The sequence below is a fragment of the Geotrypetes seraphini genome, chromosome 19 (assembly GCF_902459505.1).
Source record: "Geotrypetes seraphini chromosome 19, aGeoSer1.1, whole genome shotgun sequence".
Lineage (NCBI taxonomy): Eukaryota > Metazoa > Chordata > Amphibia > Gymnophiona > Dermophiidae > Geotrypetes > Geotrypetes seraphini.
The window spans coordinates 6,430,801-6,455,260 of NC_047102.1; the positions used below are offsets into that span (position 1 = coordinate 6,430,801).

The 24,460-nt window shown below is 38.0% G+C and overlaps 1 protein-coding gene across 1 annotated transcript in view; it reads right to left on the reverse strand.

Annotated features, from left to right (window-relative positions):
• LOC117352202 (golgin subfamily B member 1-like) overlaps positions 1-24,460 on the reverse strand; it is a 53,311-nt gene that overhangs the window by 16,650 nt on the left and 12,201 nt on the right. Inside the window, exons 11-21 of the mRNA XM_033928480.1 lie at positions 21,665-21,974; positions 20,703-20,818; positions 19,699-19,813; positions 18,850-18,941; positions 18,043-18,193; positions 10,043-10,152; positions 7,113-7,218; positions 4,817-4,947; positions 3,457-3,566; positions 1,967-2,135; positions 481-585 (exon numbers count right to left, since the gene is read on the reverse strand). Coding sequence (XP_033784371.1) covers positions 481-585; positions 1,967-2,135; positions 3,457-3,566; positions 4,817-4,947; positions 7,113-7,218; positions 10,043-10,152; positions 18,043-18,193; positions 18,850-18,941; positions 19,699-19,813; positions 20,703-20,818; positions 21,665-21,974 — 1,515 coding nt within the window. The remainder of the gene's footprint in view (positions 1-480; positions 586-1,966; positions 2,136-3,456; positions 3,567-4,816; positions 4,948-7,112; positions 7,219-10,042; positions 10,153-18,042; positions 18,194-18,849; positions 18,942-19,698; positions 19,814-20,702; positions 20,819-21,664; positions 21,975-24,460) is intronic.

Genomic DNA, 24,460 nt, shown 5'->3' on the forward strand with positions numbered 1-24,460 from the left:
CAGAACCACAAATTATACTGTTAGGAAGCATTTGGTCCCTGCGGTGATTGCAGATCGCCACCCCCACCCCCTCCCCATTTACAAAACATGATCCAGATAGTATTTCCACCTTTAAATGAACTTCATTCTCCAACTGTTCTTGGTGTCTCTAGTTCTCAGGTTTTAATTAAGTTTTTATTTTATATCTAAGTTGTCCATGCACCAAATGGAGAAAATAACTTTTATTCCATGCATGAGAAGCTCTATATTCTTGTTCTCTTGTTATACACTTTTAAAAAATTTAATAAATAAATTGAATTAAAAAAAGGAAATGTCATTTTTTTTGCAAAGTTTAGCCATAAATGCTGTTTTTGAACTATATTCTTTCAAATACCCAAATAAAGCATCATTGTGCCTTAGAATTACATTCAAAGGATATATATGAAAACATTATCATTTTAAATGTATTAAAATTAAGAATACACAGTTGTGCCATATTACCTTTTCTTTAAGTGTAGCAAGTTTTTCCATTAGATCACGGCTGTTTGATTTCAGTTTATTACACTCCATTTCATATGTACCAAGTTTCTTCTTTGCGTCATCCAACTTAATGTTAAGATAATAATGAAAAAAGACAAATAAAGTAGACACTATTTAGATAATCTCCAAATAATCATGATTTAATACATACAAACTATAAAGGTCTTAGGAAACATTAAAACAAAAAAAAAAATCATACTTCACTGTTGATAAGTTGATTCATGAAAACTTTAAAGAACTGTAACAAAAATGACAAAGAAAATTGTCCAAGATACAGAGTGAAATATTTTTCTGAGTATAAGCCATCTTTTTCTCTTTCTAGTAGCTGCCTCATCCAAATTCATTTCAGAGTTGACGGAATGCAGCAATTACTTATAAATAAACCACTTCAATAGTAGAAAATTGTGACGTTACAGAGAATATCTAGGGATACTTCACTGAATCAAGAAGAAGATAATGAATGGCTATAAAATGGGTAAACATTTCAACAGCAAACAATAAAAGAATAAATAAAAGCAACAGCGAAAGCTAGAAGGATGCTAGGGTGCCAGTAGGAAAAAGGAGGAATTGATGGTGTCGGTCCAGAGGAAGGCTACTAAAATGGTGTGTGGTCTTCGTGATAAGGCACATGGGGAAAGACTTAAAGGTCTCAAGATGTAGACTTTGGAGGAAAGGCGGGAGAGGGGAGATATGATAGATGGTTGAATACCTGGGTGGCATAAGTGCGCGCGAGTCGAGTCTCTTTCATTTGAAAGGAAGCTCTGGAATGAGAGGGAATAGGATGAAGTTAAGGGGTGATAGGCTCCAGTCCGGAGTAATCTGAGGAAATACTTTTTTTACAGAAAGGGTGGTAGATACGTTAGACAGTCTCCTGGTAGAGGTGGTGGAGACAGAGATTGTGTCTGAATTCAAGAAAGCCTGGGATTGGCACATGCAATCTCTTAGAGAGAGGAAGAGATAATGGTCACTGCGGATGGGCAGACTGGATGGGCCATTTGGCCTTTATCTGCTATCATGTTTCTATGTAACACGGCGAAATTCAGTTTAGGTAATTTTTTTTTTTAATTTGCAGGCTAATTTTAACAGATTTCCATTCGATATACAAAAGAGAAAAATATTTAAAGATTAATATATCATATGCTCAAGTCGTGTAGAGATACTTCTAGGGCAATACAGAAAACCACTGGAAGCAAGTGACATAGTCCTTGTATAATGGCAGCACCATGACTGCAAGGTGCCAGGAGCCATGGCCTCAAGCCAATCACCGTCACTACAAGGACTACTCGAATAAATCTGGATGGGAATATGGGTGCAAAATCCCTAGCTGTGAATTACGGCTCAGGGAACCGGAGCTGGAATCTAGCATTCATCAAGCTGAAAGTATAAAAGGAACAGAAGGAAACGGATGGGATGAAAAACAAAACAATACATCAGCATTTCAACTTACTTGCTGGTCAGTTTGTGCAAGTTTTTCACTCAGTTCTTTGTTCAACATGTCTTTTTCTTGTAGTAACTGCTTCAGACTTTCAGCACGTTCTATCTTCTCTGTCATACCCAACAGCTTTTGCTCTTTTTCCATTAGTGAAGTTTCAAGGAACACTTTCCTGTCATTTATTCTGCATCAGTAATGCAAAGAAAACGAGGATCCAATTACTTCCAACATTAGAGGTTGTTAAATCAAGAAATATGCTGAATGGAAAGTTATTCAAAAGTAACCCAGCACAAACCTCTCATAATCTACATTCAAAACAGTAAATCCAGCATTTCAATTAATCACATTTCACAGCATACTACCTTCGGGGATCCTCTGTGGTGAACAGTCACCAATTGCATCATTGGTCTCCCTATTTTTTATGGCCCTTTTTGAAGAAGCAATTAGCATGTAATTGTGTTAGCATAAATCGGAACTCTATTTATTTAAAAAAATTATATACTGCCTGGAGTCTCAGTGGTTTCCATGATAACATACATAAAAATAAAACATACATAACATTGTACAGTAATTCAAAACATTACAGATTTCTATTCCGCCATTACCTTTCGGTTCAAAGCGGATTACAAAAAGAATTATGGAAGAAGGGTTACAACGTTAGATCAGAGAAGGTTTCCAAGAGAGGGAAAAGTATGATCTGGGGTTAGGGAGGGGATGGTAAGAGGGGGGTTAAGCTTTATCATGGTATTAAGCTTTATTAAGGGATTTAAAAAGTGCAACCTGCGGACTCCTTAATATCATCCTTCACTGTCACTACAGTTAAATTTAGAACAAAATCCTAGGGAGCAATTCACAGATATGCATCGACAAAAAGCTTTGTTTTAAGCAATCTCTTTATTCCATAAAGACCCACTACTCTGATGCAGTGTCAGAAGTGGTCCGGTGGAACAGCTACAACAGCTAAATCTGTTTTTTTGTTTAAAGCAGTTGTTGATAAAAGTGATCATAAAAATCAGGAGACCAATGATGAAATTGGTGACTATGAGCTGTTTGTTTTATAGCAGTATGCTGTGAAATGTGATTAATTGAAACACTGGATTTACTATTTTGAATGTAGATTATGAGTGGTTTGTGCTGGGTTACTTTGAATTTCATTTTTAGATTTACCCTACACTGAGTGAATATTTGATTCATATAAAATTGAATGGAAAGTTAGAAAGCCAGCTTAGAGACCGTCTAGAATCGATGTTGTGCTTATCAGTGGCCTGAAGACAAAAAAAACTGGGACTTTTAATTTATACTTTAAGCAAGGCTGCTTGTTTCATTTATATGCAAGATACCAAATTAATCACTTTGGGTTCCTTTTACAAAATTGCACTAGCAATTCCCACAAGGCAAATGTGAGGAAGTCCATTTGCTGCACAGAAATCGCTAGCGTACCTTTGCAAAAGGAGTCCTTTATTTGCTGCTTCTCCTAGACAGGACAAAAATGTTACTGATTTTACCCCTTGAGCTGCTCATTCAGGCTAGAAACCAGAATCTGCTGCCTGTCTGCCTCCTGAGCATGTTGATTGCGTAACTGCGTAAGCTGAGCTTGCATTCGCTCATTTTCATTCTGAAATGGAAAAAAACAAAATCACAAATATAAAAAACTCATGTGTGTCCAACCCCAATAAAATCAAATATTGAAAAATTAGCACTTTTGCATAGTCAAATTACGACTGCCACCAATATATTACTCTCTCTTCACCTCCTAAAAAAAAAAATATCAAATAATATATGCAGACTAAGTAAAAGGAAAGTTATATCTACTGTGGACCAGTAGAGAATGCTAGTACAGTGGTACCTTGGATTACGAGCATAATCCGTTCCAGGAGCATGCTCGTAATCCAAAATGCTCGTTTATCAAAGCAAGTTTCCCCATAGGAAGTAAGGGAAACTCGCTTTGATACGTTCCCACCCCCCACCCCCGATAACCGGCATCGCTCCCCCCCCCCCCACTCGTAAAGGCCCCCTTGCTCCAACCGGCACCCCCCCCCCGCCTGAACAACTTAAACTTACCTCCCCCCCCTCATACCTGAAGCAAGGACAGACAAGGTGAGTTTATTTATTAATTTAAAAAAAAAAAAAAACAACCCCAAAAAACTTATAGCTCACTTAGCCAGGCCATAAGTTGGGAGCTATGGTGCTGCGATCCAAAGAAAGATCGTTTTCTGGACATTCTGACATGAGAAGAGGTGGCAGAGGGCAGGTCTGTCCAAGTCAGAATGTAAGCTCTTCCAAGCAGGGACCCCCATCTATAAATGTCAAAAAACGTACAGCGCAGCGTACACCTTTCAGTGCTAAGTAGTAGTAGTATCAGGAAACTTTCTGAGCAGCACTAGGAAGCCTGGCAGCTGGCTTCAATGCAATATTCATAGGCTGGGGAAAGTGTCGGATTCAGATCACAGAAGTGACCAAGGCCATCTGTCCTGGCTTACTATGTTTTACTACCTGTTATTATTGTGCCACCTCCAGGAACTTTCCTCAGAAGCTCCACTTTACAGGAACCACTTTTAAATGTATGTTTTATTATTCCCCATAGGTAGTAGAATTTCTTTCAAAAATAAGATTTACTTCATGAAATATGTTTATTAAAATCTTTCTATACCACCTATACAGCCAAAAAGGATCAAAGCAGTTTATATCACAACTCAATCATATTTATGAAAAGAACGCCATTAAAAATAGGAAAGGAAAGAAAAAGAAATGAACAGCCCTCTCCCGCCTCTGATCCCTGAAATTTGCTAACAAAATATTTGCATCATCATGGTCTGTATCTCACAATATGTAATTTGTGTATTCACCAGCTTCTTGAAAACATACCTGCAGAGTTTCAATTCGGACTTGGAGCTGTAACTGATCTTCCAAGTCCTGACAACGCTCCTCCAGCGAAAGCATTTGTTCTTGTAGTTGATTTCTCTCCAATTCTAATTCTTCCACTACTGTTCGTAATCCTTAAGTGTAAAATTAAAAAAAAAAAAAGATGCACATGCACTTAGATGACATGCAAATACCCGGGTTAAACAAAATGCATGGAGACAGGTTGCAAAAGTTTCCTCCTTATAAAAGAAGCTGCGATCAACTCTGCATTTAATCTTGCTTTGTGTTACAAATGATGTTTAGGAGTTTATCCTGAAACTCCTAAAACTAACAAGCTATTGCTAAAAAGAGAAAATAATAATAATAATATTCTGAGACAATAGGACAGAGGATCATCTGCATGTTGATTAGGTACAAAGACCAGTTGTAACGGTAATAACTGCAGACGATTGAGATCCTTCGTCTCTGTAGTAAGAATATTATTATTATTTTCTATTTTTAGCAATAGCTTGTTAGTTTTAGGAGTTTCAGTGTGTAGGTCTTGAAGTATTGAAGGTATTAGGATTTTTTTGATTTTGACACATTCCAATTAATCACTCAGCCTACTTGCCAAGCTAAGAATCGTCAACATTTTTTAATCCTATCTGACTTTCTCTCTACACTGCCCTTATTCCATTTGTGAATCTGCAATTGCCATCCTCTTGCTACTGTTTATCCCTCTCTTCTGTCCTAATGTAACCTTTTCTTCCCATCACCTTATCTACCTGCAACAAAGTATCTTGTTCTCATTGATGTGATGTAACAGATATTGTGCACACTGCAATTGTGACAAGAACAGTTCCCAAAGCCCTTTCCCCAAAAGAACTCTTCAGCTCTTTTCACATGATATTTAATGCCATCTACCGTTTCTTCTTGATTCCTCCTGTCCCTTATCTGCTCATTGTTAATATTCTTATGTCATTTTTACCATTTTACCACCATTTTTTTTTTTTATGTTGAGGGTAGGGGGATGAACATAGTTGGATTTGAGGATGATCAGCTAGGATCTCTCTGGCAAGGCTCTGAAACAATATTAATGAAATGACTTATTATACTAAAAGCTAACAACAGTACCCAATACAAAATGGATTTTAAAAGGTTGTGCATCCTTTAAATGACTAAAAAAGGTTTTCTTCATTCCAAGAACATATCCTCTTAGAAAGTGTTCCTCATCAGTTGCACTTGTCTACCTATGACAGATCCTGAATTAAAATTTCTAATAAGTAATTCGGATTCCTGAAAGACTACTATGGTATAAGGAGATAAGAATAACCACATGAATTTAGCAAGCCTGAAATGGTAAAGTTGGTTACTATTCTCTTGCTCCTTCTTACACATCGAGTCTCTCTGTATGCGACCGTTTCCTCATAATCTTGAACTGGGTAAAACTGGTTAACTGGGACATTTCGCCTCACTTTTTGTTGCATCTTTGCACTATCCTCTTGCAACATAAACCACATGCTAAATAAAGCCATATAAACACATATGTTGCCTTTTGGAAAACTTTTTACCCCTGAATGGGCAGGTGACTTCAGGGCCACAATCCTGCATTTTAAAGAGAGCCATGGTTTGTGAAACCTTGCTGAGGATTCTCACTGCAAGGGGTTACGTAACTTGAGAAGAATATGGACTAGGATGAACTCCTCTGACAGCTACAAATGAAGATTCATGGCACAGTAGGTCATAAAGGAGGCCAGTTCTGACGGAGATGAAATCGGATATTGTCATTTCGACCTAATAAAACTAATGAGGCCCAACTAACATCTGCACTATGGAATTCTAGCGACAAGCTACATCCTTGCATTAGTTTGAAGTGAATTAAGTCTCCTACCCATCACAACAGAGGAACTGCCATGACAAATACACGAGCAAAAGAATATCACTAATATGGAAAAAGGCTGACTGGAGAGCAAATGCAGTGGTCCCTAATGCAAGAAAAAGATGTATTCATTTAAGCAAAAGAAAAGCAAACTCTTACCATAAAGGATAACATGCTAAAGTCTGGATACCAGTCAGGAGTGCCCCCTGGTGGTTAATTGGAACTATGGTTTGGTACTGACCAAAACTAGGCAGTTCATCCAGCACGCACATGCTTCAAAATTAAATAAAATGATAATTAAGGCAAAACAAAAAAATGGCAACAAGATTTAGAATACACCACAAAATGGGTTAATAGTTAAATAAATTGTCTCAACAAAAAAATGGGCACAAAGTGTAAGGGATGCGCATGCTTTAATAAACTGTCTAGTGGTTGTCACACCTGTATTAGGAGAAGTGAACTCTGGCCACCAACCTCCCATGTTCTCCCCTTCTGCTGAATCGGTGCGCTCCAAAATGATGTTCGAGTCGTCAGCATCATATCCTTCCTACAGCATAAAATAGAAAGGGGAGACTACAAATATAGTATCACCACAAAATCCTATATACAGGAATGAGAAAGAAAATCTGAATCCAAACCCTATACCTTTCTCACTGTTGCTTTCAAAAATGAATTACACGATATCACAATTCCATTGGAAGTTTTGTGACCATCACAACTTATCAAAATAGTAAATGAGGGGAGAGCCTCAGATCCCCGTGCGTAACGATGTTAGCTACTGCACTAGAAAGGGAAAGAAATCTTCACCGGCTCTTGATCCCCCTCCTACCTACAGCGGACACTTTGAATATTACAAAATTGTGTCAAATTTTTATTTTTTTTATTTTTAGAATTCTTTATTCATTTTTAATTCTTACATCAAGAATTAATTCTTACATCAAGAATTAATATATTACATAATAAATACAATTTTCACATATCACTTGTATTTACAATCAACTATTCTTTTAAGGTAAAATAAATACCCTCCCTTTTTATCAATATTCCTATTTCCATATGATATACATTCCCCATATATAGTACCTATGTGCTAAGATATCTGATCATTAGAGTAACTAGTCAATGGTCCCCATATTTTTTAAAATTATGAAGATTCCCTTGTTGTAACGCTATCATCTTTTCCATCTTATATATGTGGCAAACTGAATTCCACCAAAATGTATAATTTAATTTAGTATAATCTTTCCAATTTTGAGTAATTTGTTGCATGGCGACCCCTGTCAATATTAATAATAGCTTGTTATTATTTGCAGAAATCGGACTCTGAGTATGTCAAAAAAATTTTTATCTGAACTACTTAGCTGTAGGTGGAGTAGTTGGTTTAATGTGTTCTTTAAATCTCTGCCAGTCCTAGCCGACGGACATGAAGCTAGCTGCCATTTCGCTAGACAAGCTGCGTCAGGGCTCCAGACAGCGTCCGTCGGCTACGACTGGCAGAGATTTAAAGACATTTAAAGAACACATGAACCAACTACTCCACCTACAGCTAAGTAATTCAGATAAAAAATTTTTTGACACAATTGTAGGTAGGAGGGGGGATCAAGAGCCGGTGAAGATTTATTTCCCTTTCTAGTGCAGTAGTTAACATCGTTACGCACAGGGATCAGGCTCTCCCCTCATTTACTATTTTGATAAGTTGTGATGTGCATGAAACTTCCAATGGAATTGTGGTATCATGTAATTCATTTTTGAAAGCAACAGTGAGAAAGGTATAGGTTTCAGAAGTAAGGGGTAAGGAGTAGAGGGGGAAGGGACACCGAGGGCTCATCAGATACAACATGGTAGAAAGAAAAAAAAAAAAAAAAAGACAAAAGTCATGCTTCATGTGGAAAAGAAATGAAACTAAGAACATAGCCCGCTAAGTAGACATGGTTGGAATTCTTATCTAAGACCTGAAACAAACTACCAGGTATAGGGTTTGGAGACTACAAATATACCCACAGTTGTAAGATCAGAGGTAATTTGGAAAGGCTTTTCTGATCAAATTGCTAGTCTATATTGCATTTCAATTTCCTACTGAGAAAATCTCATTAGTCTAGGAAAGAGAATGAGAAAAGATATCTTAGCACACTAAGTGCCAGGTGGACTCATCTGTCATACAAACCAGAAAACCTATATTTTAAAGATCAGCAGATAGCATATAGGCTTTAACTGCTATTATCTTGTACCATTAAAAATGCATAAATCATAAATAGTTATGAGAGCTAACGTGTATTAGGCTGATTAAATGGAGCTACAAAGCAGCCTCCCCCCCCCCCCCCTTTTTTTTTTTTTAAAGCCACGCTAGTGACTGCCACTGTGGTAAGTACCCCAGTCCATAGGAATTTAAAGGGCTTCAGAGCTTTTGCTGAGCAGCAGCCACTCGTGCGGCTTTGTAAGGAGGGGGGCAAATACTTAATATATGATTTAGGAATCACCAATGGTTTTTCATGGTGTTATCATGAAGCTATTTAAGAGAAAAAATGAAAGCAATGTGCTTGCCAAGTTTAGTCCAGAAGAAGATAAGTATTGCCATTCTGGATTAGAGTGATGGTCCATCTAGACTAGAGAGTTGCACGGGGACAGAAATTCCACCCATCCCCACCCGTCTCCGCCAGGATCCTCTCCGTCCCCACTCGTCCCCGCCAGGATCCTCTCCATCCCCACCTGGATCCTCTCTGTCCCCACCCATCCCCGCAAGGAATTACCTCCATCCCCACCCGTCCCCATAAAAAGCAGCAATTACTTCTGACAGGATCATCAATTCCACAGTTTCTTTTGAGTTTGTGCTTCTGTTTTCCTTGTGGAATCTCTTTGGTGGAACCCTTTTTTTGTTTAGGTAATTAACTTATAAACCCCCTCTTTTACTAAGGCTGACGTGTCCATTATATTATATGGACGAACCCTTCTTCCAAAGCCTTCCATCCCCGTGGGAGTCCCGTTGGCTAGAGGGGGGTCCCCATGGGAGTCCCGTGGGTTATGAAGGGATTCCCGCGATCCCCGTTCCCGTGCAGACCTCTAATCTAGACCAGAATCCTGCTTCCAACAAGGCCAATCCAGGTCACAAGAACCTGGCAGAATCCCATAAGTAGCAAGATCTCAAGGTACTGACCCCACTTCTCGATACAGAAATAAAAAATAAACACATTGTAGGTTTTAACTTATTTGTGGACCTTAATTTCTCTTATAAGACTTATTTGAATGAGCGTTAAATTCTTAAAGCTGAAAATTAAAATAATAGGCCATTTGAACGTGGCAACACTAAATAAACAGCGATACCAAGTCTTATCTGTTGTTTCTCTTTCAGTGGAACTTTTCATGCACAAACCCACCTGGTGTTTTGTGATGGCCTGGATGTTCTTCCTTCTTGCCTGATGCAACCTAGCAATCCCTTGAGCCGCAGTCAGTTCCTCCTCCAGCTCCTGCTGCCCTGAGACTATGGCTGGATCAGAGCAGCCAGGAAAGAACCAGTCATCCTCAATCAGTTTTGTGCCACAGGAAAAGCAGTTACATTTATGCAATTGAAGGAAAACAAGATCAAGGGCAAAAGGTTCCTATGAAGCACAGGCCCAAGTTCACAGGAGGACTCCATACCATTCACTTTGTGATTTCCTCAATGTCAGCTATTTAACATAGCAAATAAAATTAGCTTTTGATACTACTGTAAAGTTAAAAAAAAAAAATTTACAAGAAAATAAAATGTCACTTTCTTAACAGCAAATAGGGTTTTTATTATTTTGACGCAATAAAAAATGCAGTCTATTATACTGCCAAATTATCGCTCAATTCAAGACAGAGAAGTTAAAAATGTAGCTATTTTCTATGACAAAAAGTCAACGGCTAAAATTCCTTTTTTTTTTTTGCAGCCGAACAATCAAATGCATTTTTATGTAAATGGAACTGGTTCAGCTGGCATCTTTAATTTTAGCAGCAGCTTACAATACTAGATAATTTGAGGAAATCACAAATACGTGATACACTGCAAACTGGCATCAAACCATCCTTTTAGACATCAACGGTTTGATACTTTGTCAGGCAAAATTTAGAAGATCCATTACAAACACACATTTGGAAATAAAATCAACTTGTGCAAGTAGATATGTTGCACTTTGCCAAACAGAGTGTTGCTGGGGTAAATAAGGGCATTCCCATCTGTTTTGTGATCTGACAAAAACACAATTAAATGACAAAAGTGGTAATGTATGTTTCATGCAAGGTAGATGAAAAGCAGAGTACGGAGGTGACACCAAACTTCTATCTCTGAACAAGCATGGATACTTGAAAAGCACCCCTACATTTTAGCAAATAAAGGAGTCCTTTTACTAAGCTGTGTTAGGCTACCTTTGCATTCTAAGTGCCGTATTTATTTTTTTAACATTTTTTTTTATTTGGGGGCAAGTTGCAGCTGTACTCACTCGAGGAACGCAGAGAGAGGGGAGACATGATCGAGACGTTCAAATATGTCACAGGACGTATCGAGGTGGAAGAGGATCTCTCTTTCCTTAAAGGACCCACGGCAACAAGAGGGCATCCGTTGAAAATCAGGGGTGGGAAATTTCATGGCGACACCAGAAAATATTTCTTCACCGAAAGGGTAGTTGACCGCTGGAATAATCTTCCACAACAGGTAGTTGAGGCCAGCAGCGTGTCAGATTTTAAGAAAATATTGGGATTGGCATGTGGGATCTCTTCATGGAGGTAGTTAGGGGGTGGGCCATTAGTGTGGGCAGACTAGATGGGCCGTGGCCCTTTTCTGCCGTCATTTTCTATGTTTCTATGTTAAGGCATGGGCTGAGAGGGGGGGCATGGAAGCTTAAATCAGTTAGTGTGTGCACACTAAGGCCCGGATTCTCAAAACAATACTGTTAGGCAGCGGTAGGCGCCATATCGCTGCCTAACTTAATTGGTTTAGTAACTGACTGTGTCAATTAAAAAGCTGTTAAAAAAAAAACAGAGGCACCATTGCTCCATCTAAGGAGGTGCCTTGTAGCACTTAGGAGGGGTTAACACTGGAAGTGGCCTTAGACACGATTCATGTGAAAGGTAGGATTTAGGCCTTTAAAACCCTGGCCTATATTTCCAGTGCCTACCTTTCATGGACTTGCTATTCTCAAAACAGTGCCTTTGTGTGACTGATACACAATTGGCTGCTTTTGAAGGCAGGTACTAATTTGAGAATCTGGTTAGCCCTTACCGCCGCCTACATAGATGGCAGTAAAGGCTCCCATATTGTTGTTGTTATTTTTTAATGGCCACACAGTGATTTTAACACTAAATATGGCCATACATATAGCTCGCAGGAAAACCAATTTACTAACGCAGCTTAGTAAAAGGGCTCTTGAGTCAATTAATGCAAAAAAATATAATGGTATTAGTAATCAATTAAAAAATTCTAATTGACAACAAGTTATTTTACTGCTCAATACAGGACCAATCTGTTGCCCTATTTCAAATATTTTAAAAATTTCCTACTATATACAAAGTAAATATGGAGTCACCAGGTACATACAGAGAAAGCTCAATGTGACACAAGGGCAAAAGCAGTTACTGTACAAAACAAATCCAAATTTAAAAAAAATTATTCCGTGTTGTGCGTATTGTTAGAAAAAAGAAACATGAATACAGAAACCGTTTGAACACACTGCTGACAATTTCCCTACAAGGCAAAGCTTCCAGAAGGAAATGATCAGCAGTGTATTAGGTGTTACAGCTTAGAGTGAACCTGCATGCACAAAACTGATGGGAAACTGTTCTTAGTGGCTGACCAAATCGCAGTGTAGGGGTAAGGAGTAGAGGGGGAAGGGACACCGAGGGCTCATCAGATACAACATGGCAGGAAGAAAAAAAAAAAAAAAAAAAAGACAAAAGTCATGCTTCATGTGGAAAAGAAATGAAACTAAGTACATAGCCCGCTAAGTAGACATGGTTGGAATTCTTATCTACCAGATGTAAAACCCATAGATTTAAAGAATAACTAAGCCCATGGTTGCACATTTATGACAGCAAACTCTAACCTGTGGTTCTTTCAACCCTTTTCTAAAACAGATTCAACTGGTCTGTTTTCAGGACATCCATAATAACTATGCAAGACAGATGAAGCAGTGCCTGCAAATCTTTCATGCATATTCATTGTGACCATCCTTAAAAACCATCTGACTAGCGTTGTCACAAGGATTGGGTCGAGATCCACTGCTCTAACTTAAAGACTACTATGTTTCACTCTTTTCAAAACTTTTTTTTTTTTTTTTGCAAAATAGATTTGGATTAGAGAACTGCAGTCTTCAGAATGTTCCTTTCTCATCACAATCCAGGAGGTATAACCTCCAGCCAGATTGTAAATAGCCTGAGATCAGGGACTGTGATTTTTCACTCCATTTCCTATCTCGTCAGTGTTTTAAGCTTCAAGGTCAGGTACTGGCTCCTTTTGTCTTCAGAACTTCATACAGCTTGGTCAGAACATGCTTCGTAAACCTAGATCTTCAATATGGCTTTATTACAATCAAAAATACAGGCAACCTTAGATAGTTTCAATTCTATTCCACTTAAGACCTCAGCGATGCAGACTGTGGGTAGATTTCATTCACAGTATTATTAGCACCAGCATCTTCATCGGTCTGTTTTTTATATATATATAATTTTTCTATTCCTTTATAGTTTAGTTTAAATCAAGTACTCATTTCATTAAAGATGATGATCTAAGGTTGCTTATATTTTTGATATCCGATATTAACCTTAGAAAAGTAGCGCACTATTGCCTAATATATTTGTTTATTACAATCAACCAGATTAATATTAAAGAAAGCCAACCATAGTGAAAGTGGCATTGCTTACCTATTATGGGGATTCTCTGTAGACTGTGGCCAAACAATTATGTCATCCAACAGCACAAAGTCCAGACTTGCTTTTCCAGAGCCCAAAATAGGCTGGATGGCTTTCTAAGCACGGGACTGTTCTCGTACCTGTACTGAATACATATCCTCCTCAGTCTGTCACTAAAAGGAGACAACTTAGCTTGTCTGCTAGTTATGTTCTGGTTGCCAATAAAGTATGAGGCAATAGAGGCATTGAATGGATACCGCGAATCCAGATTCTGAAGACTTCCATGTTCCAGATTCTGAAGACCCTGTTCTGTCTTCTTTGTTGAAGCAAAACAATCATTGTTTTCTATCTGTACTAACAGAGGCAAGCAGAGTGGCTGGTAGGGCCCAGAGTGAGTGACCGGTAGTGACCAAGTTTCAAGTTTATTAGGATTTTATATACCGCCTATCGAGGTTATCTAAGCGGTTTTTACAATCAGGTACTCAAGCATTTTCCCTATCTGTCCCGGTGGGCTCACAATCTATCTAACGTACCTGGGGATATGGAGAACTGAGTGACTTGCCCAGGGTCACAAGGAGCAGTGCGGGGTTTGAACCCACAACCCCAGGGTGCTGAGGCTGTAGATCCAACCACTGCGCCACACACTCCTCCCTGGTAGGTACTGGCTACCAGAATGTCTGCAGATGACTAGAGTGAGTGATCAGTGGCAATCAAAGGGACCAGCAATGGCTGGAATGATCTTTGGCGGCCCGAGAGACCAGGAAAATTGTATGATGAAGAACAGTGCTCGGAAGACCTGGGAGTGGAGTGGTGAAGGGCAATGACCACTCAGCCTGTTCACACTAGGATAATTAAAAGCTAAGGAGGGAGATTTACTGACACAGGAGAGAGAACAGCTACAAAAGCTAAGAAAGCCTTTCAGGCATTCTGGGGCTCTAGGAGATCAAGTCTGGACTCAGTGCTATCAGTTGATGTCCCCTACATATGGCTCACACAATGTATATCCATGCAGAAAGGAAGACTGGTTTTGTAAATCTTCATCTATCACTCTAGGCCATCACACCTTCTTACTTACATCATTTTTCTTGAGCTCTTAAAATGAAAGAGTCTCTAGCACCTGCTACTACTGCGCATGAGCTCTACTCCATCATAAAGCCTTGCTTCTAGTACCTGTTTTAATTACCTATGATGGACTGTTTGATCCAGAACAATATCTGAAAGCTCACAGAACCCAATTAATAGCTAATAAATTATCTTTTTTTTGATGGTGGGGGGGTTCTGCTTCATATATTATTTTGGGCAACTGCAGCTAACACATAGAACTCAAAACACACATACAATATAGATTTATTTTACCACACCCTCTAGAGAGTTCATCTTCCAAAAGGGGAAACAGAAAAGAGCTGGACTTTGAGCCAGGACAAGATTTAAGATGGAGTAGAGAATGACACGGTGACAAAATTCATCACTGTTCCCAAACCATCTTCATGTCATTCTTTAAGGAAAGAGGGAAGAATCAGAGTATGAATGGCCACAACCACTGACCCGCAAGCTTTGCTTTGAATAATGCTGGTGTAGAAGGACTGAGGTTGAAATAGACACTAGAAAATGACATGGGTTTGTTTCCCGCGGTTATCTGCGGGGACGGGAACGGTGATGAATTTTGTCACTGTGTCATTCTCTAAGATGGAGCTTGAGGGAAAGGCAGTGTTAGGCCAGAATTCCATGGTGGTGTCTCGAACACAGAATTAAGTCTTACTAGATGAAACCACAGGCACATGATATATTTTGAACCTTCTAGTCTCTTTTCAAGCAATACTGGAAACTATACAAAAAAAGAAAAACCAATTATATGTGTTTTGCTGCCCAAATCACTGGTACAATTGCTGAACTTGTTGCCTTTAAATGATGGTGGTAATATAAAAGCCCCCAAGGCAAATATGGCTCTCAGAACTACTATTACAATTAGGAGATCTTGTTTTTTGCTTTTCTTGGAGCTCTTGTAATGTTTGGCCAAGACAAACTGAATTTTCATTTCTTGAATAAGGATATTATTACTTATCATAGGATCACTGCAACTTGAAAAGGATGCCCCAAAAAACCACCAACCTAAAATATAATGGGATGTATTTCCAATTTCAAAATCTGATACAGACCTAAGAATTTCTACATCAGGAGCCACTATCCCGGGTGCATAGGGAAGAATCTGCAAATCTATGAACCTAAACCTATGGGTTCTTGTAGAGGTCCAGTAGCATGGATAAAGACCAGAATGATTTGTGATGGAAATCCACTGCTGTGTAGGTCCTGTATACAATAAACTAGAATGTTATCCTTTCTAAAAAGGGGCAAATTAAATGGGAATGAAGAGAATATGTACAGTAGTAGCAGATGTTATAAAACAAAGAATAAAAATGAAAGAACTATTATTATATGTAGTTGCTGGATGTTTTTTCATCTTCTGCTAGTGTAAGAAGGAATTTCTGATAGTACAGAATGATATATGAAGAGATCAGGACCATTACAAAGGTACTCTTTGGTGCCTTAGGCAAACCTTCTGCCTTGCACATATTACCCCCAATATTTTGGAAAACTCAAAAATCATGATTACCTCAACATCTCATCTTCAAGAACAATCCTATAAAAATGCATGATTAAAATAATTTTTTAAATATCAAACTTTGCTTGGAATCAGATTCCTTATAGAAGAATTTTCCCTCTGAAAGGAAACAGTTTAAAAAGTATTGTAGCTTGAATATCCATCATAAGTTACAGAGTAAGAATAGAGCTCTGAAACTTAGAGAAAGGGTCTCTTTTGATTTGAAAGCTACACACAAGGACATAACCTAATTAATAAAAAAAAGATAAATCTCATGATTATGGCATTATGCCAAGTACCTCCACATTCACAGGACAAAAAATGCATTCTAATAAAATAAAATGTTTTTGTCCTTTGAGATACTCCTTCCTGAGTCGATTGCACCTAGACAAGCTCCCTAAAAGGTCTGGCAGAGCATTAAATATTTAAGCACACAGCTTCCAAAATAAAAGTCTAACATTATAGAAAAGCAATGTATCATAAAGTGCCACTATCAAACAGCACTTAGATATTATGCTATACAGGATAATAATAATAATAAATTTATTCTTTTATACCGTCATTACCAAGAGCTCTAGGCAGTTTATACCATAAGAAACTGAACAATCAGCGAAATACATTCATACCATAAAAATAAAATCATTATAAAAAGTTAAAAATGAATTGCAATCTTAAAAATACCCAACTAAGTAATAAATTTGTCAAACAAAGAAAACAACTAATTTTCAAAAAGAACAGTAAGATCAAGGAATACAAGAAGTTCTTATTTGCCTATCCTAAGCCAAATGGTGTCAGATATAAGACAGGTAAATTACAATCCTGGCTTGGTGAATGTATTCATAAAGCCATATCTTACTGTTCTTTTCGAAAATTAGTTGTTTTCTTTGTTTGACAAATTTAGACCATCAAGGAATACAAGAAGTTCTTATTTGCCTATCCTAAGCCAAATGGTGTCAGATATAAGACAGGTAAATTACAATCCTGGCTTGGTGAATGTATTCATAAAGCCATATGGTCTATATATAAGCATGGTAGCCAAGATCATTTTGCATTACTCTGGTTGCATTATTGGAATTAATACCGTAGCACTTAAGTAATGGCCTTCGTTGTAAGAAAATGTGCTATTGTTTGCAGTCTAAGTCATAACAAATGAGCGAGGATAAGAGTTGTATGATGAAAACAAACAAACAAAAAATACCGAACACTGAACCTGAAAGGCAGTTAACCAAATTAAATTAAAAATGAAGTCGGTTTGTCTGTGTTCAATGTTCTGCCTAACAAAACCACCTACTACTTAGGTGTGGGGAAACGTAAGTGTTGTTGGATCTTACATTAAATCAAGAAGCTGGTATAAAGATCAACCATGTGACTAATTTGTCAAAATTTGTGCCATTATAGGATGTTATAACTGGCAATAAAAAAATACCACAACCTCATTTGATTTTGCATACACTGAAGCTTAGAACTTGTTTCTGATTTTTAAAAGAATCTCTCAAAATTTCATGTCAAAGATTTTGGAGAAAATGACTGTAAAATGAACAGTGTGTTCATTTACCATAGAACACTATTGTGAAAAAAACATCTGTTTTCTTAACAGCCCTTCACTCACATTTCTGGCAACTTCTGTCTTGTGCAGTTCCTTAATTATTCAATCTATTTCATGTTACTTTTATTTTTACCTATGATTGAATTTTAAAACTAAGTTTGTATAATTACATCCTGGTATGGTAAGGGATCAGTGTTCATTTACAATAACCCTTACAAAAATTCTTGGCCAACACCCTTTATTGCAGAGGAAGTTTTTAATTCGATAGTACCCTAACCACATAAATCTTAATGTCTTTTTTATATTGCTGCTATAATGTCTCAACAATATAATTATTGCACTTGAAATTAATAAAAGCATCAGCTGACCTTCTCTTTCTTCTTCAATCTGTGCCATTCTCAGAGCTATGGCCGATTTTTCCTCTCTGACTTGGTCTTGTGCATCTTCTGACTCTGGTACCATCTCCTGCCATTCCAGAAGACGATTCTGTAGCTCATCCACACTACCAGATTCACTTGTCTATGGAATATAATCAAAAGAAAATGGGAGTTTACCAGCAAAAAAAACAATGAAAATGTTTAGGACAGACTGGAAGATCAGCAAGCATATGTAAGAACTAATTGATGTCAAGGTAATCAAAGCAGATCAGAACTCAGTAGCAATTTAGCAGTAAGATTCATTAAACAAAATGCTAGCCTTGGGAACAACCAATTATATCGAGCAGGGGGGATGTGCCTTAAATTCAGTGTACACAAAATCAATTTATATTTGTTATTTGTAAAATACGTTGCTACAACTTCTCAGCTTCTGAAAATTCAATAAATCAAATCCTATGTAGGTACGATTGATTTGCAAGTGTTAAAATTATTTTATTTTTATTAAAATGAATGTGGGAAAAACCTCCACTAACTGACAATCAGGAGGTTTGAACCAAATCTTTACTTAGGGCTCCTTTTACAAAGCCGCGCTAGTGGGTTTAGCGCACGTGACTTTTAATCACGCACTAACCCCCGCACTGGCCGAAAAACTACCACCTGCTCAAGAGGAGGCGGTAGCGGCTAGCGGTTTAGCACGCGCTATTACACATGTTAAACCGCTAGCATGCCTTTGTAAAAGGAGCCCTTAGTGTGTGCCCTTCCCTAGCAATAGCCAATGAAAACCAAGCAGGAAGAAACCTGTGAGGCTGCCCTCTTTGTAACTTGCTCAAGATCTGCCTGTAATTTTCGTTGTTGCTCTTCATAGGTCTCCAGTTTGGCCAGCAGTTCTTCTGCAAAAACAAATTGAAATAGCCAAAGCATTTTTATCATTAATTACAATTAGCCACACAAAAACAGAAATATTCTGTTTAAAAGTATAAACAGGATTATCTGAAAGAACAGAGGGGCATTTTCAATAGGACATTAAGTCCGACTTTTTAAGAAAAACATCAGGTTGAGAAAAAGTCAATTTTCAAACCTGCAAGATTCGTTTTTTTTTTTTAATGGCCCAGCTAGACGTCTAATTTCTTTTGTCATTATAAAAAAACAAACCCAAAAAACAAAACCAACCACTCATCCAAGACAAGTCATTTGTTTCTGGCCATACAGACTTGCCAGCAGAGCAGTGGGGAACCCTAGGGGGGCACTGCTGTGAACTTCACATTAAGGGTGTCAGGAACACATCTCACCATAACCCCTGTACATTATATAGTGGAGCCCTGCAAAACTCCCCCAAAACCTACTGTACCCACCTGTCTACCATCCCAGTAGCCCTTATGCCTACAGCTGTCACCCATATGGCAGTACAGTGGGTTTTTGGTGGGCTCACACTTTCCACCACAAGTGTACTAGTTAGGGTGGCATATGGGGCCTGGGATTTGCAAGTATTTTTGTGAGCAACCATGTAAAATCTATAAACTACGTATGTTCCTAGAAGGTATGGGTGACTGCTCACATGCTCCACTTAGAGGGAACATAGATCTGGAGTGTTCCTTCTGAAGAGAGAAAAAACAAGCAGATCATTCAGAGAGTAGATGAAGCATTTACCATTCTGAGTTTTCAGCTGAGAAAACAGTTCAAGTTTTGTTTGAAGCTCTTCTTTTTCATTTTCCAGATCAAAGACTCGTCTAGTTAAGTCAGAATGATTATTCTTTGACGATGACTGAAGAAAAGACCATCAAAAGAAGGAAAGAACAGGTTTACTGAGCCATAACTAAACTAGGAATTGAAAAATATGTGCTTAAATGAACTATGGATGATCTTTCTCTCACCCATGCAGTGAAAATATGGCTTAAATTATGCAGGAAAAACACAAAACAGATGCATATATTTAGTAGACTATATACCAGGGATGATATAATATGAACGTTCAATCCTGTGCCCTGCTCACCCCAATTAACTTTCAAACCTATGACCCCTGCCTCAAGAATGTGACCACTCCACCACCGCTTCTACAAAAACAATACTACAAAAACATATTTGGACATATGCAAACCAATTTTGAATGGTCATTAAGGCTAAAAAAGGACAGCCACAGTTTGCAGCAAATTTTTTAAAAGGCTACACTGAAAGTGAAGCTTTTTGTAAAATACACAGAAGGCTACATGGACATAAGACTAGCCATACTGTGTCACCCCAAAAAGAGCTCTTTTTGTAAACACTCCTTAAAATTACCCCCATATACTCATAGAAAATATAGATTAACAGAGTGCAAAAATATTGACTTCAGGAAAGTGATTAAATAAAAAAAGCATTAACTGAAACAATGACTTTACATTATTCCTCTTATTTCAGCATAACATAGAAAAACTTTGTATTAAACCCTGTGAATAACAAAGGGATAAGAGGTCTGACAGTAGAATTGTCTAAAACATGAACTACTTGTCTTCTTTCAATGTAATAATCATTTGATATTTAATTGAAAGATTTCTTACAGTTCAAAGAAAACCAAGTTTTAGCATGTATATTAGTAGTTATAAAATATTTAATAAAAACTTGATAGATTGGTTTTTGGGTTGTTTTTTTTTTTTTTTTAATAAGATAAACGTTACCTGTAAACTTTTTAGTTCATCCTCCAACTGTTTGATTCTGGATTTGGACCAAGCTTTCATTTTAAGGAACTTAGCTTCGGATTTGCTTGCTTCGTCAGTTTTTATCTTCACTTGTGCTTAAAAACAAACAATTATTTGAAAAATCTGCCAAAAAGATAATTATAAAAATGTATCCGATTTCTCGTTCTTAATTTGTACATCCAAAAATTATACTAGAATACATTACATTTTTACCAAAATTGAGCTAGAGTTCTTACTTCTGGGTAACAATTATTTTAATAGGAGGTAATTTTCCAAGCCTTGCAAAACTGCACATGTGAATACGTACGGAGCCTGCATGAGTAAATGCCAAATTTTCCAATGCCATTCTAGAAAACAGAAACATGACAGCAGATAAAGGCCAAATGGCCCATCCAGTCTGCCCATCCGCAGCAACCACTATCTCCTCCTCTCCCTACAGGCTAATGCTCTTTACACCTGCATTGTGAGGTCATAGGGCATTATGGTTAAACACAGACCACTTTAAACCAAAAACATTAAGATAACTGCTCACCACGTAGTGGTCTCAAACAGACAAGTTCCCCAAAACACACTCTTAAAAAATGGAGAAAAGACCTCAGTGTCTTAAGGGGAGTCAGAAAAACTCTAGGCAGAAAATGGCATCAGAACATGGCAGAAGGGAGCTACTTTTCCATATCCATTCAACATGCCAGAAAAAACCCTGAGGACTGGAGTCACTCATGCTCAGAACTTTTATACTGGTTATACACTCTGGAGACCCGTTTAGTCCCAATGCCACGTAATGACATCACCCTAATCATATCCTGATTGTTGAAGAAAAATTTGTTTCAGTTCTATGAGCAGTCCCCTAACTGGCCTCAGCACAGAGCCAAAGAACATAAAATCTAAAGCTAAAAATTTAATACTGAGCAAAGATTTAGGATAATAAATATACCCAATACCTTTCAATGTCTCTACTTTTTGTTTCATTACAGCGTCTGCATCCAGGGCTTGCTCAGAGTTGTTCTCGCCACTCTCTGCTTGTTTCTGAAATTGAATCAGGGCTTGATCCTTCTCCTGAAGTTCAAGCTCATGCTTCTCTTGGATTTCTTGCATCTTGGCAGAAGTCACCTCATGTAACTTCTTCAATTCATTCTCATATTTTTCCCTCATGTCTCTCAGCTGAGCTCGCATTACATGCTTCTCAGCCTCCAACTTCGACAGCAGATTTTCTTTCTCCAATTGTAAACGTTTGTATGTGTCATTTATTTCCTATGAAATCAAAAGATTTCAAGATATACAGAAAATAATGCTTAATTACATATTCCAATAGTTGCTCTTCCATTTCAATTATACGCTAGAAAATGGTAACATACATTTAAATGCAAAAAGAATATTGTAGATGTAGAGGATATGATTGAAGTCTACAAAATCCTGAGTGATGCAGAATGGATACAAGTGGATCGATTTTTTACTGCATCAAGATTTACGACGACTAGGTGACACTCGAAGACATGCAAATAGGAATGGAGTAGTGGTAGACCCCGATTTTCAGAGATTGTGTTCATGAGGAGCCAGCTAAATTAAAGGTAGACAAAGCGATGGGGCCAGATGGTGTACATCTGAGGGTGCTGATAGAACTAAGGGAAGTTCTGGTAGCTCTGCTGACTGAACTTTTCAATGGTTCACGAGTTGGGTACCAGAGAACTGGAGAAGGGCAGATGTGGTCCCTCTACATAAAAGTGGAAGTAAGGAAGAAGTAGGGAATTACAGGCCAGTAATAAGCAAATTAATGGAAATATATTTAAAACAGAGAATAGTGAAGTTTCTGGAATCCTGTGGATTGCAGGACTGGAGGCAACATGGATTCACTAGAGGTAGGTCTTGTCAGACAAATCTGATCCAATTTCTTTGACTGGGTGACCAGAGAATTGGATAGAGGGAGTGTGCTAGATGTGTTGTATTTAGATTTTAGCAAAGCCTTTGACAGTGTTCCACATAGAAGTCTAATAAACTGAATGCCCTGAGGATGGGCAGAGTCAGAGACTGGTTGAGTGGAAGACGACAGAGGGTAGTGGTCAAAGGAAATCACTCTGAGGAAAGGGATGTTACCAATGGTGTGCCTACAATAGAGTAGACCGAAGGAATGGTACAGTTTAGGGGGCGAAGAACTTATGTGCATGACAGAAGAGCAGAACTTGGGTGTGAATGTATGTGATGATCTTAAGGTGGCCAAATAGGTTGAAAAGGTGACAGCAAAAGCTAGAAGGATGATAGGGTACATAGGGCAAGGTATAGCCAGTAGGAAAAAGGAAGTATTGATGCCCCTGTATAAGATTCTGGCGAGACCTCATTTAGAATATTGTATACAATTCTGAAAGCTGCACCTTCAAAAAGATATAAAAAGGATGGAGTCGGTCCAGAGGAAGGCTACTAAAATGGTGTGTGGTCTTCGTCATAAAGCGTATGGGGACAGACTTAAAGATCTCAATCTGTATACTTTGGAGGAAAAGCAGGAGAGGGGAGATATGATAGAGACATTTAAATATCTATGTCTCTTTCATTGGAAAGGAAGCTCTGGAATGAGAGGGCATAGGATGAAGTTAAGAGACGATAGGCTCAGGAGTAATCTAAGGAAATACTTTTTTACAGAAAGGGTGGTAGATGTGTGGAACAGTCTCCTGGAAGAGGTGGTGGAAACAGAGACTGTCTAAATTCAAGAAAGCATGGGATAGGAACATGGGATCTCGGAGAGATAATGGTTACTGCGGATGGGCAGACTAGATGGGCCTTTAGGCCTTTATCTGGCATCATGTTTCTAAATTACAGAGTAATACTTTTAAAACCAAGAGGAGGAAATATTTTTTCACTTGGAGAATAATTAAGCTCTGGAATGCGTTGCCAGAGGTTGTGGTAAAAACGGTTAATGTAGCTGGTTAAAAAAAAAAAAAAAAAAAGGTTTGGACAAGTTCCATAGTCAGTGGTTGAGACAGACATGGGGGAAGCCACTGCTTGCCCTGGATCGGTGGCATGGAATGCTGCTACTATTTGGGTTTTTGCCAGGTACTTGTGACTTGGATTGGCCTCTGTGAAGACGGAATACTGGGCAAGATGGACCACTGGTCTGATCCATTAAGGCTGTTCTTATGAACACTGACAAATCAACAAGATCAGCAGAAAAATATTCCAAATAACTATACATATTATAGTATAGCATGCTAAACTGTAGATTGGTAAACATAAAAAACAGTAGGTGATGTTCAAAATTGACCCAAAAAGAGGGAAGATATGACAATACAAAAAAAACCTGGTGAAAATGCTAAAAAAAAAAAAAAAGTAGGAAACCAAAAAATGGGTTAGGAAGTTAACAACTTACACCTTTGGAATGGATGTGTGCATGTACTTATTTAATTTATTTAACATTCATATCCTGCTTAAAACCTAAACGGGTTACAGAATACATATAAAAAATGCAATAGTCAAATGACATAAAATAAAACAATAATATAGAAAAAATATTCATCCAGTAGCCATCATTCCCCATTGAACAGTTTATAAAAAGCTTCCACAAATAGTGGTTTTTCAAAGCTTCTTAAAACACTCTAAATTATCCATCGTCCTCAACTGTCCCGGCAAGTTGTTCCACGATATCATCCCAACTACAGAAATGGCCTTTGTTCTGCTATCATCTCTCCACTGGTCACAGATCTTAATGATGTGGATGACACCATGTCACAGCTTGACCTACTCCATTCCTT